The sequence below is a fragment of the Onychomys torridus genome, chromosome 2, assembly GCF_903995425.1.
Source record: "Onychomys torridus chromosome 2, mOncTor1.1, whole genome shotgun sequence".
NCBI classification, from domain to species: Eukaryota; Metazoa; Chordata; class Mammalia; order Rodentia; family Cricetidae; genus Onychomys; species Onychomys torridus.
This window is the reverse complement of record NC_050444.1, coordinates 142,862,855-142,876,609: the sequence shown is the minus strand read 5'-3', so window position 1 is coordinate 142,876,609 and position 13,755 is coordinate 142,862,855. Positions and strand designations below refer to the sequence as shown.

The 13,755-nt window shown below is 54.2% G+C and overlaps 1 protein-coding gene across 2 annotated transcripts in view; it reads left to right on the top strand.

The window, feature by feature from the left end:
• The first annotated feature begins 1,859 nt into the window (after nt 1–1,859).
• The window catches only part of Kiaa1522 (KIAA1522 ortholog), a 28,528-nt gene continuing 16,632 nt past the window's right edge, over nt 1,860–13,755 (top strand). Inside the window, exon 1 of one of the 2 annotated variants that reach the window (XM_036178925.1) lies at nt 1,860–2,077. Coding sequence is in view for 1 of the 2 variants with exons in the window: in XM_036178926.1 (XP_036034819.1) it covers nt 12,249–12,339 (91 nt within the window). In the remaining variant the exon portion in view is untranslated. Of the gene's footprint in view, nt 2,078–12,125; nt 12,340–13,755 lie in introns of those variants that run through there. The other variant, XM_036178926.1, reaches the window with a different exon arrangement.

Genomic DNA, 13,755 nt, shown 5'->3' with positions numbered 1-13,755 from the left:
GTATGTCTGTGTGAGGGTTGTTGGATTCCTTGGAACTGGAGTTATAGACAGCTATGAGCTGCCATGTGGGTGCTGGGAATTGAACCCTGGTTCTCTGGAAGAGCAGTCGGTGCTCTTAACCGCTGAGCCATCTCTCTAGCCCAAAAGCAGTGATTCTTTGCTTCCAGGCATGGTGGTGGTTGTAGCAGCTTACATAGGTCCATCGTAAGATGATGATATGATAGTTGAACAAGGGGCCTTGCAAATTATATAGCTAAACTCTGCCACTGGAGAGAGAGTTGTTAAAGAGCTGGTACTGGGCAAGAATCATGAACACTCTGCTGACCGACAGTTCTTCCAAAAGCCAGAGCAAGGGCTGCATTGGGATCTCCTTCCCCCTTCCCCTCCCAATGTCAGTGGCTGGCCTTAAGCAAAGCCTTGTTTACATGTGAAAAGCACAGGAAAGCCAGGGTGTTTGCCTTCACACTCCTGAATGCATGCTGACTATCCCTTTCCTGAGGCCTTGCTCACCTTTTCCTGCAGTCTCAGTACTGACTTGGACAGTGATTAGCAGAGGAAGACATGGGGTCCTCAGGTTAGATTTTTGGTCAAGAGCACCCTGAGGGCAGGGTCCAGGGCCATTTGGGAATGAGAGCTCAAAGGGAGTGTAGGCTTGAGTGGTGTTATCAGGAAACTGAGGCCCAGCATGGGCAGTAGATGATCTGCCTCGGGGCCCAGGTTCAGCACAGCCTTGGGACACTCAGGGGCTAAGGCAGGTGTTGTAGTCAGCTCACACTGTTAGAGTGAGTCGGGGCTACTGCATGCCAGGGCAGATTAGGCTGTGACCAGGAGCAGGAGGAAGCTGGGTGACAAGTTTCAAGCCGATAATGCTGGACAACTCTAACTGTGGGGCAGTCACAAGACCTTTCTGGGGACCCACGGTGAGAGATTTTCTAGCTCTAGGCAGAGATGAGCTTCAGGGTGCTGACCTTACTCTTCCTTCTGTCCTGAAGGGTAACCTTTCCTACCTTGCTTTCCTCATAGCGTGTGGAGTCAGAGACATAAAAGGGCTTGGTCAGCTATAATCCAGCAGCGAGGCCTGCAAGGGGATGAACGCAGTACCGTTTTCGAGCCTTCCAAAGGCTTTCTCTTGCCAGCTTCCCGAGCGAGCACTCCAGTCATCTACCTCAAGACCTACCCGAATTTATCTTCCTCAAGCATCTATCTCAGTGGGAAAGCCTGAGTCTTCTCAAGGGTGCCCTGGGGGAATCAAAGGCCAATTAAGGGTAAACTGAGGCCTTATCATCGCACCCTAGGTACTCAGGAACAATCACCAACACAGAACGGCGCTGCAGGCTGGGGCTGCCGTGGTCCTGAGCCAGGGGAATGCCTGCTACCCGCCACAGGTCCCAGGTGTTTGGGAAAGTCTTCCTCCACCGCCCTCGAGACGACCGGCTCTCCCGGGGTGGTCCAAGCCCAGCACTTCGCCGCCCCTTCCAGCCCTACGGATCGCGAACTCTCTGTCGGGGTCCTCCGCGGGACAGACGTTCGCAGCTCGGGGAGACCCCCTCCTCTACGGCCCGACCTCGTCCTCGGGGCTCTGCTGGCGGGGAGGGGCGGCTGCCACTGCGCTGCCACGGTTCCCCGTTCCGCCCCCCTCCCCCGACGGCCGCTCCCGCCGCGCGCGCCCCGCCCGCCCGCCCCGCGGCCCCGCCCGCGCTGCCCCCGCCCCCGCAGCGCTCGCTCGGCCTCCGCCGCCCAAACTTTTTTCTCCGGGCGCGTCTCCAGTGGCGGCCGCCCCCGCGCATGGGCGCCGCGCCGCAGGGGGCCTGACCCCCGCCGCTGGCACCGCGCGCCCCCCAGCCCCGCGCCATGGCGGCCCGCGCGCCCCCCGCCGCACCTGCGGCCGAGGAGCCCGGGAGCCCCGGCGGCCCCCCGCGCAGGAAGAAGTCCCGCTCCGGCCTCCGCCGCGCCTTCAGCTGGCTGCGGGGCAAACGGCGCAAGAAGAAGGCGGCCGGGGCCGAGGGCGCCGAGTCGGCCGCCCCCCGGGCCAAGAAGGCGGACGACAAGGCCAAGCGGGCCAAGGGCAAAGGCCGGGGTAAGGTGGCTGGGCACCTGGGTTGAGCGCTCCGAGGGTGTGGCAGGGTGGGTCCCCCCCCCCGGGGGGGGGTCGGCAGTATGGGGAAGGGTTGTCTCCTAGGCAGCGGTGTTGGAGGAAGTGAAGAGCCTAGGGCACCCCAAGATAGGACCTGCGCCGCTCCAGGGACACAGCCTATCCAACTTTGAGGGGTCGAGACCCCTATCTGGAGCAGGGATTCCCCGGCTGAAGCAGGAAGCGCTGGGCTGGCTGGCTCTCCTGGTGGAGAGAACTTCCCCCTAGTTCTCCCAGGTTCTGCCCTCTGCTGAGTCAGGGGGTCAGAGACTTGACTCTGGCCTGGGGCCAATGGGAGAGGCAGGTGGCCTTGGGTCTTGGGGTGGCGGTCTCTTTGGGTCTTTAAGGTCAGGCTACTCAAACGTGAGTTTTTGCCCTCCAGGTAGATCCTGGTTCCCAGTTCCACAAAAGACTGCTTGAAGTCCTTTGCCTTAGGTGTTCCCAGGGTTAGCTTTTCTCACCCCCACCCCTCCTTACCTGGGCCAAACCACAAACATCCACCTCCTGGGGTGGTGAGATCACCTTCCAGAACCTAGGGCCTCTCCTCATCACTCCTTCCCCTAGTCCCGGTAGGGACCTGCTGGTGTTAAGAAAGGGGGAAACTGAGGTATACGTTAAACGGAGAGGCTGTGCCTAGGCTGGGTGGGTGAATCCAGCAGCTGTTTCCTAGTCTGCAGAGTTTTGAGTCCATGGCTCTTCCTGGAACCTAAGGGATGGGCAGCCTGAGAAACGGGGAAGGACGTGGCTTGCCTGTCCCTGTTAGGGTCACTGCACTTTTGGCTACTTGTTTGGTTTCCCTCATGCCTCAGTCTCCAGTTTGGTGGGGAGTTTTAGTCTCTGCTTGGGGGCAGAAGGCCGGCTGCCCTGGAAATCTGTCTATCCTTTTCTGCCCAGCGACACTGCTGAAGGTGAGGAAATGGCAGAGGTCAGGGCCCGTCCCATCTGGCTGTGTTTACCTTCCAGTGGCCTTTAACCACCTCTGGAGAATTCCACGGAACTTGAGGGGTCAGGAAGAGGGTGGAAAACCCTGTGCGATTGCATCCGCCCTGATTTTCCTTTTGGATAAGGGCCCTGCTTCCCTGCAGCCTAGCTACAGTTAGAAGTTAGGATGCTGGGACTGAGATGAATGGGCCAAGCCCTGAGGGAAGGTTTGGATGAGGGGTGTTTCCAAGTGTTCTGCAGCCCCTACCTGGAGGGAGAGTCTGTCCCAGGGTTCCCCACTGGGATTGAGGGTGAAGTCACTCCCATCTCCTGTAAGAGGGCTTGGGTCAGAAGCGCAGCAGTATGGGCTGTGGTCAGGTTGTCAGGTGGGACAGTGACCTAGTGGTATACCCCAAGGGGTGTGCGTTCTCTTCTTCCAGGCGACCAGCCTGGAGGCAGAGGGCTGCAAAGACTGAGTTGTGGGTTAGTACTCCAGCCTCCTGGGTCATCGTTCAGTGGCCTAGCCTCCTCCTGCCTTGTGCTTGGTATTGAGTAGCACTGGGCTTTTTCTGGGCAGCAGGTCGGCCTCACCGAGTCCACGTGCGTGGGTGACACCCTCTGCCCTGAGCTGTTGTCTTCCCAGTCTGGAGGTGGCCCTGGGTCCTTCTGATGGCAGTCGCGTCCCTTTTCGCTCCAGCCTTCCATTGTTCGCATTGTTTCCCTGTCACCTGCCTGGCCCGGCTTCTTTTCTGTTTATTAAGAGAAATAAATCCGATCTCTCTAATCTCCGCTGGCCAGGAAGCCAAGGCTGGAGACTTAACTCTTTCAGGGGACGTGATCATCAAGATGGAGCTTGGGGAAGGAGGGATGCACTAGGGGCCTTTCTGGAAGGACAGAAGGTCTCTGTGAGGAGCTCCTTAGGCCCATCACATTCACAGAGCCAGAGATCTGAGAGACACCGGCCCCCGCTCCCCTCACTGCTAGAGTGGGAGACACAGCTCGCTTGCAGTGGGACTCTGAGCTTCACATCTTCCCCCAGGACTCTGGTACTTCCCCTTTCAGACTTAGAAAAGGAGGAGTCTGACATTGATTGATGACTCTGAATGTGTCAGGAGACCTAGATCCATTTCCTCACTAGATACCATTTGCAGAGCCCTGCATGGTGGCAACACACTTAGAACCCCAGCACTGGAGCTGCTGAGGCAGGAGAATAAATTTGAGGTCAGCTCAGGCTACATATCAACACTTCGTCTGGGGGTGGGGTCCCATTTGCAGATGGGAAAAAACCCAGAGGCTTAGTGACAGTGAATGATTAATTTGACCAGACAGATTTAAATTGGAAATTGGATGTCTCTCAAACTAACACGATTTTCCAGAAGACACAGGGGTGAGGCTTAGAGATCTCAGGCAGCTCACTCTACAGATGGGAGTCAGCCCAGAGACAGGCAAGGGAACTTGATAGTGTGGGGACGATATCAGAGTCAGGTAGATGAGTTTAATTCTGATACAGTTCCTAAGTAAGACCCGTGGTACTGCACAAGCAGCTTCTCTGAGCTCAGTGTCTGGAGTTGCCTCATGGGGAAGGGAAGGGACCTTTCTCTGGATGCAGCCTTGATGGTCTAAGGTTCTGACAAGAGATGACATGACACTTGCAGGAAGGAGAAGGCAGTGTGGAAGGCAAGGGGCCCTAGATTCTGTTCATAGGTTTAGTCAAGACTAAATCTTGACTTAGCGTGGCAGGAGTGGGTTGGGAGGCCGACAAGAACAAGCCTCTCAGCTACGAGACCAGGCTGCCGGCTCACCCTTCCTGCCTGCCCTTCCTTATCTGTAAAACTAGGGTGTTCAAGAATCCAGTTAGATAACAGACTTGAAAACTCTTTGAACTGTGGAGTATGGTCCAGTGGTGGCAGGCTCCCGATGTGGGATGCTCAGACTAGGGTATAAGTTTAGTTCATTTTAGTCCAGATGTTACATCTCAGACACACACATACACACACACACACACACACACACACACACACACACACACACGTTGATTATTATTGATGTGAAGTCAAAGGAGATGGAGGCTTACCTTGTCTCACAGGAGGCAGACGTAAGAGGAAGTTGAAAAAGCAAAAGCAAACAGGAATCCATATTTTCCGGAAAGATCACCTGAACAAGTATGTAGGGATGGAGTGTTCTGGGACTGACGCCAGGATAGGTCCAGTGGCTAACGGGGAAGGCTTTCTGGAGGTGTGAGCAGGAAGAAGGGCCAGTTTGAAGGGGGAAGAGAATTAACAGGAAGGCTGGGCTGCTCAGACTCTGGCCAGGCTGTTCTCTGTGTTTGGAGGTAAGCAGTTTTCACTAGTACAGGTGAAAAGTCCTCAGGGCGGAAGCAGCATATTCCCCAAGGTCAGTTGGTCTCCTGCATTTGAAAGAGTCTTTTGTAGGCAGTCAGGCATTGCTCAAAGTGATGGGAATACCTGAAGCCAAGACTGATAGCTTGGGGGGCTGGAAAGGTGGCTCAGTGGTTAAGAGCATTGGCTGCTCTTCCTGAGGTCCTGAGTTCAATTCCCAGCACCCACATGGTGTCTCACAACCATCTGTAATGGGATCTGATGCTCAGAAAGAGGAAGCACTCATATATATATATATATATATATAAATATATAAAATAGATAGCATTCTTCTTTTTTTAGAAACTGGCAGCTCGGGGCTAGGGACATAGTCCAGTTGGTAGAGTGTTCAACTGGCTTTGAGCTCTGTATCCACAGTACAGAAGAACTGGGTGTGGTGGTACACACCTATAAGCCTAGGACTTGGGAGGTGGCAGGAGTTCAAGGTCATTTCAGCTACACAGGGAGGTCAGGCCTGCCTGGGATACTTGAGACCCTCCCCTGTTGATGGAAATGATAAATGATGTCCGTCACAGTGCTTCGTGACAATCTTCAAAGGCCATACTTTCCAAAGTAATGTGACTGTAGATGAGTTTCTAACTGGAGAGAGTCTGTCAGGGAGCTTTCAACAGGGCTAGCTTTGGGGCAGGGGTGTTTCCTGTGTGTGTGTGTGTGTGTGTGTGTGTGTGTGTGTGTGTGTGTGTGTGTGTGTATAGTCCTGAATGGCTTAGAGAACTCACCATGTAGACCAGGCTGGTCTCAAACTCAGATCTGCCAGCCTCTACCTCCCTTGTGCTGGGGTTAAAGGCGTATACATACCACCATGGCCTGGCTTGAGTCTGGGTTTGGAGCTCTGCTATACTGTATGACCCTAACTAAGCTACCCTCAACCTGTCTAGGTGTGCCTCTGGCTTAACACATAGGAAGTTCAGTGGTTTCTGACTCTGAGTCTCCAGATTTGAGAGTGGGTTGTGTAGAGCAGGAACCGTGTCCAGGAAAGGAGATCCAGTAGCCTGCCAATGCCACCTCTCCATGCTGAACCATGTGCTTATTTATTTTATATGTATGGGTGTTTTGCCTGCATGTATGTCTGTGCAGAACTTGCATGCACTGCCCATACAGCCAGAAGATGGGTCAGATCTCCTGGGACTGGAGTAAGAGATGGTTGTGAGACACCATATGGGTGCTGGGGAATGGAACCTGGGTCCTCTGGAAGAGCAGCCAGTGCTCTTAACTGCTGAGCCATCTCTCCAGCCCCAAAGCTAATGTTTTGGTGTGTGTGTGTGTGTGTGTGTGTGTGTGTGTGTGTGTGTGTGTGTTTTTGAGACATCGTCTCACTGTGTCACCCTGGCTATCCTGGAACTTGCTGTGTAGATTAGGTTGGCCTTGAACTCACAGAGACCTGCCTGCCTTTGCCTTTCAAGAGCTGGGATTAAAGGCACATGTTATCATGCTCAGCAGCTATTAGTCTATATCATTCTGCTTTGTTTGCTCTGTGTTTTGTTTGCTTTTCGAGACAGGGTTTCTCTGTGTAGCCCTGGCCGTTCTGGAACTCATCTGGCTTTGAACTCAGAGATCTGCCTGCCTCTGCCTCTTGAGTGCTGGAATTAAAGACCTGCACCACCACGGCCTAGCTGTCGATGATGTCATTCTAAAAGTGATGACCCAAAGTCTCTTTGGGCACATTTTGCTTGAGGCTGGATCTGTTTGCCTGCCAGTAGCTTCTCATGAGTCTTCAGATGTCCTCACTTTATGTGTGTTCCCTCTGCCTGGGATGTGTTGGCCTTCATTTCTCTCCAGCAAGCTCCTAGTCCTCCTTTAAGATGCCGCTCTTCTCACCTCTGATACTCTTGAGGACCATTACTGCCCTAGCCTTTAAAGTACCCTGCTTAAGAGACTGAAGGTTAGGAGAATGTGTTTTTGTGATTCCCTTCCCTTTGGGTAGGTGTCTACGCAGGTTTTTAGCTTGGGGCCTGGGCCATGGTTGCGGAGGCAGGGTTCCCTCCGCTACAGTGAGAGGGTGGCTGTTATGTTATCTTCTAGTCCGTGTGCTCGGATGGCTGTTGCCTGCCTTGGGTCTGGAGAGCAAAGAGAGACAGCTAATTTTGCAAATGCTCAGTGCCTGCTGTGTGCCAGGCACTGAACTGGGGATGAACAAGCTGTGAGGTCTCAGTTCTCTAAAACCTCCAAATCTGTGAGCGCTAGCTGGGAAGGATGAGTCCTTGAACAAATACTGAGGGGCAGCCAGGCGGTGGTGGCTCACGCCTTTAATCCCAGCAATTGCGAGGCAGAGGCAGGCAGATCTCCGTGAGTTCGAGGCCAGCCTGGACTACAGAGGGAGTTCCAGGAAAAGGTGCAAAACTACCCAAAGAAACCCTGCCTCGAAAAACCAAAAAAATAAAAAATAAAAAATAAATAAATAAAATAAAATACGGAGGGGCCAGAAATCGTGACCAGAGCCAGGTGTGGGGGCACAGGACTACTGCAATCCCAGCATTCGGTTGCTAGAGGCAGGAGGATCAGGAATTTAAAGTCATCCTCAACTACACTGCAAGTTGGGGGCCGGCCTAAAACTAAACCAAAACAATCAAGAAAAGGCACCAAAGAACTGAGGAGTGAGAGGAAGCTGGGGTGAAGGGATTTGTGGCACTGGGGCCAGGTGGTCACCGGCTGGCTCTCTAGAGTTCTGTGGGGGAACCTGGATCACCATACCTTTCTATCTAGGTACCCTGAGGACAGGAGCTGGGTTGAATAACTCTTGCCTTGGTCCTGCCGAGCACAGGGCCCAGCACTGAGTGACTTTGGGTCATAGATGATGCTGGATGGTCAAAACTGATATCATAAGGGACCTCCATGGTACTTAACAGAGAGGCCCAGAGGAAAGGGGTGACTTGCTCTAGGACCTGCCGACCTGAACTGGCTGGGTCTTGGTGTGGGACTGGAGCCCACCCCAGCTGTGGCAGGGGTGGGGTGGGTGGTGGCAGGCTGATTTTGGCTTCCCCCACTCCTTTGTTCAGACTTCAAAGAGAAAAGCCCTTCCCAGAGAGGTGCCTCTACCAGGGTGGGAAGAGCAGGAAGGAAGCCAGGAGGAGCTCAGGGAACCTCCCCTTCCCTCTCCCTCAGACACCTTCAGGCCTTGTTCCACTTCTGTTGCCTCATGCATCCAGCCAGCTGCTCAAACCTCCATCACGCCTGGGAAGAACCTGCAGTCTATGGGCTCTCCCCAACTGCCACCCCCCACCCCCAAGTCCTGGAAGCAGTATTGGCCACAGGGGCTGCTGAACTGGGGGTAGCCTGACACCGTGACCAGGAAAATCCACCCCGATAATGTCAGCAGGGAGCCGAGCAGGACACCCTCCCTCCCACAGTCCTGGAAATCCCCTCTCCCTCGCCTGAACCTCCAGGTCCTCTCAGCTGCTCCTGGCCTGTCACATGCCGGAGAACCAGAATGAGAGGAGGCGTTGTACAGTGTTTGGCCTGAGCATGATGGGGTGGGAGCGTGGGTCCACAGTCCCCAGGGCCACCTCCAGCTGCTGGGCAGGATGCAGGAAGGAGGTGAAGGCAGCTGCCTGGGGCAGGAGGGATGAAATCTTCCACCTTGCCCAGTGTCACAGCCCTCTCTGACCTTGTGCACCACTGTTCTCAGGGCTGGCCCTGCGAAGGACTGCTTGCTCCACTCACAGCTGGCTGCACAACTGCAATATAGGGAGAGCTCGGCCTGCACAGGCCTTGAACCTGAATCTTGTGGTAGCGTGTATGATACTTACTGGGTTCCTGGGATGGGAGGAGATAACCATGTCAGGCCTCCTGTCTGCTCAGCATGGTCTCTCCTGCAAGTCTGTAGCCAGGTGAAGCCTTCACCACCATTCTGCAAGTGGGGGTGGTGTCACAAGGTACCCAAGGTTAATCATACAGTTCCTGGGGTCTTGGTCTACATGCTTGCCATACTGGTCCCTCCTAACCCCAGCTCACCCTGCCTCTCCCATATTTGGCAGCCATGGATGCCAAATCCTCTTCCCCAGGATCCCGCAGCAGGTACTGTCTTTGAAACAAAAAGCACTGATGTGCCATTACCACTACCCCATCACTACCACCACCAGACAGACACGAGAGCGTCACTGTTGCTTCTATATATAGTAAGCAGGCCTTGCCATCTCCATCTTCACTGAACTCAGCATCACATAGGGCACACCTACTATGTGCAGAGCTTGAGTTGCCAAGGGTGACACATGCAGTTCCTACCCTTGTGGATATTTTTGTGGCTGGTAAAACAGATACCTAAATAATTTGATGTCTTAAAGTAAGTGCTGGGGTAGGGTGCTGGGAAGCCCTCAGCTGTGTTCAGTGTATCACAGGGCAGACCTGGGAAATACAGAAAGTTGGGCCAGAGAGAAGGGTACATGGAGGAGCAGAGGGACAAGCAAGGCTTTGAAGATGAAGAGGAATCTTCCAGGCAAAGACAGGAGTCGGCAGAGGTGAAGTCTGGAGTGTACACTAGGGAGGGGAGGTCCTTTTGTGCAGTTAGAGCTCTGGCAATGAAGACACAGCTGGAGAGAAGGTTCCTGTGATAGGCAGGGGCAGTGTCCAAAGTGCGGCCATGGCACCCTCCATTCCAGATATCCAGATAGCCTCCCAGGCTCCTTGCTTACCTGGCCACACTCAGTTCATGCCAAAGGACCAATGTGCGCTTACTTGGTTAGTTATGGACTCAGTGTCCTCATCTGTGAATGGAGTTGAGGCAGTAGATTTGTAAGGCCTCTCCATCTTTCTCCCCTATTTTTTTTTTTTTTTTTTTTTTTTTTTTTCGAGACAGGGTTTCTCTGTAGCTTTGCAGTCTGTCCTGGACTAGCTCTGTAGACCAGGCTGGTCTCGAACTCACAGAGATCCACCTGCCTCTGCCTCCCGAGTGCTGGGATTACAGGTGTGCACCACCACCGCCTGGCCCCTATTTTTTTTTTTTTAATGTGTTCACTTATTTATATATTTATTTCTTATGTGTGTGCATGCCAAAGCATGTATATGGAGGTCAGAGACAACTAATGGGAGTCGTGTCCTCCCATGTGAGCCTTGGGAACAGTAACTCAGCTGGTAAAGCATGTGAGCTGATGCTTTGACCTGCCAGCCGGCTAGTCCTCTCCTAGCTTTGGTACAGGATTCTGTTCTCTATGCAGAGTGGTGAGATTGGTGCATACCGCTTGGTACGCAGAGCATGTCATTTTCTATGGATGAGTAAAATGGCAGCTCTTCAGGACTGCACTGCTGTTAACCTCAGGGTCTTAGTAAGAGGAGGGCCTCGGGGAAGGCTGGGATCAGCGGCTTTGACCCTCCCATTGCAAGAATGGGAGCCGAGTGTCCTGGAATCCCTGGGCATTCCAGCAGTGTGGTGTAGTAGAAAGGCTTGCTCAGCTGGCAGAAAGAGAAGCCATACTATACAGAACCTAGAACCAAGGGCTCTGAACCGCTAGCCCAGTTTGGGAGGTGAGGTAAAGTGGTGGTGACGGAGAGTTGCTGTGGGGCAGTGAGGTATAGGACAGCTGTGAGGACACAGAGGTAAGGAAGACCCTTTGGTAGCCTAGAAGGCTTTGAGAAGTGGTAAGGCTAAGTGTGGGCTTTGAAAAAAGAGACTTCTGTGGGGGACACATAGCCCTGCAATGTGATACATGGCAGGCTTCAGGTGTTTATACCTACATGCACACACAGACAAATAAAATTGCAGTCATACTCATACACAAAGCATAGTCTTATTGACAAACATTATGCACATATACACACAAACAGATGATTACAAACTAAAATACAAACAAATCAGTGAGATTCAGCTACCCTGAGCAATACAATCACAATGCTAAGCAAACATACAAAAGTATACATTCAGACACGAAAACAGATTGTTACAGGGACACACGTGCACCATACATGATTATAATAGTCAGAGACAGCCCACATGTGTAGGGTAGAGGATATATGTCCACTTACAGCAATACGTAGCTATATTAATTAATGCCTGCAGATCCACATAGATTTCCAGGTACTCATCCTTCAAGGTCAAAGACGGATAAACAGAAAGGCATGGAAAGCTTTAGGTACGGGTGAGTTTGGATGTGGCTCTTAGCGCTATAGCTTAATGAATGCTCTTGGAATATGGGTCAGTCAGCTGACTTCAAGGAACCCTAGTTTCCCGTCGGTAAAATGGATACGACAAAAGTACCTACCTTGTGGACTTATTTTGAGATGCAGTGGAACACCGCATGAAAGCAGGTAGCACAGTGCTCCGCGCATATTGAGCACGAAGTAAAAAGATGCTACTATTATTTTCAACACCTCAAGTACATGTGCAGTAACAGTCAGGAGAGAGGTGATAACACGTGACACTCACGGGGTGGTGGCCGGTGGGCCCAGCAGTAGTAGGGGTCCGGTCCGGCCCCCGTTTGTCTGGAGGCCAACCCCTAGTTCTTCCAGTTCCACTGCAGTCCTCCCCAGGAGGCAGGCCGCGCTGGGCTGGGAGATCCCGCGACCCGCCTACCCAACCTGGACAGCCGCAGCCCTTTCCCGAGCGCTCAGGGCGGGGCGGCTCAGCAGGTCTCCCCGGTCCTTCGGCTGGGTGGAGCGGAAGGGCCGCGCGCCAGGCCCCGCCTCTCCGCTGGCCCCGCCCTCGGCGTGACCATTGGCCGCAGCACTAGGGGGCGTGGCCGGGCTGGGGCTGGGGGCGCCTGCGGTGGCCGCCCGCGCGTCTCGCTGCCTCCCTCCCGGGGCTGCGGGCCCGGCGGCCGGGCTGGCTGGGCCGCGCTTGTGTGCCTAAGCCAGCTCCCGCACTCGCCATGGGCAACTCACACCACAAGAGGAAGGCCCCCAGCGGCCCCCGGACCCGCAGCTTCTGGCGCTTCGGGCGATCGGCGAAGCAGCCCGCAGGTAGGGGTGGGGGCGGGGCAGGCGGGGAGGAGGGTCCCTGCAGTCGCCGCCGCCGCCGTGCTGTCCCCTCCCGGACCTGGTGGGCGTGAGAGTGGGGGGCCGGGAATCCGCTCAGATCCCACCCCTCACATGCGCAGGGACACACACGTACCCACTCGTGCCCACGGGCGGGCACGCTTACATTTTTACATTTTGCACACAACACCCATTCTCATGTATGTCGTTGCAGTGACCAAAACCGCATACACAGTCACACCCACACACTGGCACTCGGACTCAGATCCTGAGGCACAGGTACATATACCTGTGCACACGGTTTACATGGCCACATGAGCGACACCCACGCTCAGGTTGACACACAGGCACATACACATGAGTCATGTAGGTACAGTTGTCCAGTGTCTTAAGTACCCAGCTTTACACACAGGTTCACGGCAGATCCTGTGTACAGCACACATGGACGTGCACACACAACACACTTGTTCTCCGAACCTTTACCCCTAACAGTCTGAAAGTTTGCTGGAGGGAGGGGAGACAAAGATGGGAAGGGAAGCAGGAAACTAGGGCTGAAGGCTAGGGACCTCCTCCATCTGGCGCCATCGGGAGTCCAACTGGTTCTCTGAACCCACCCCCACCGCGCCACTGCCCCTCTCTCCTACACTCCAGCGCCCCGCAGTTACCGAGGTCGCCGCCCCATCTCCCCCCTTTTCAATGCAGCCACCGGGCTGGAACGCTGTTGCAGCCCTTCCCAGCGTGCTGCGGGATCCCTCCGCGGGTCACATTCCAGTCCCTGAGGGTGGGGGCTAGGGAATGAGGAAGGCCTCCAATCCCGAGGCTGAGAGGAGGCATTCCTGGTCTTCCCTTGTCAGAGCGACAGTTCTGGGTATCCCAGGGAGTCCCAGGGGTTCTGGAGGGGGTGTCCGGGTTTTCTCACCTTGTAAATGCAGACTGGGGAGGGGCAAGGTGATGGATTTAAAATTACACCCCCTCAGAAAAGGAGGTCTTCAACAGAGGCAGGTGTTTAAGTATGGTACCTGCTGGTCTGGGGTGGGGGCCCCTTGTAGCGGGAAAATACACCTCTGTTCCCAGGATGGCCCACATTCCTAGAGGACAGCATGGAGTCTGATGATCTCATTCTTCCATCAGCTCTCCAGTGAGGGTGATGGGAAGCCTAGATGGGGAGAAGAGGGGGGTCTGTTCTTACTGTGACTGCCAGAGGCACTGGTGACCTTGATTCTTTTGGTTTCCTGGACCTCCTTGACTCCTACACTGGGCCTGTCTGAAAGGAGGGAACCTCAGCATTGGTGACCTGGGACCCTTACAGTTCTGGCTGGCCATTTCCAGGATGAAGAGATTGGGGTCTAGAGAAAAGGGCCTTCCTTGTTCAAGGTCATTTGCGTTTGATGGTTTTGAGTT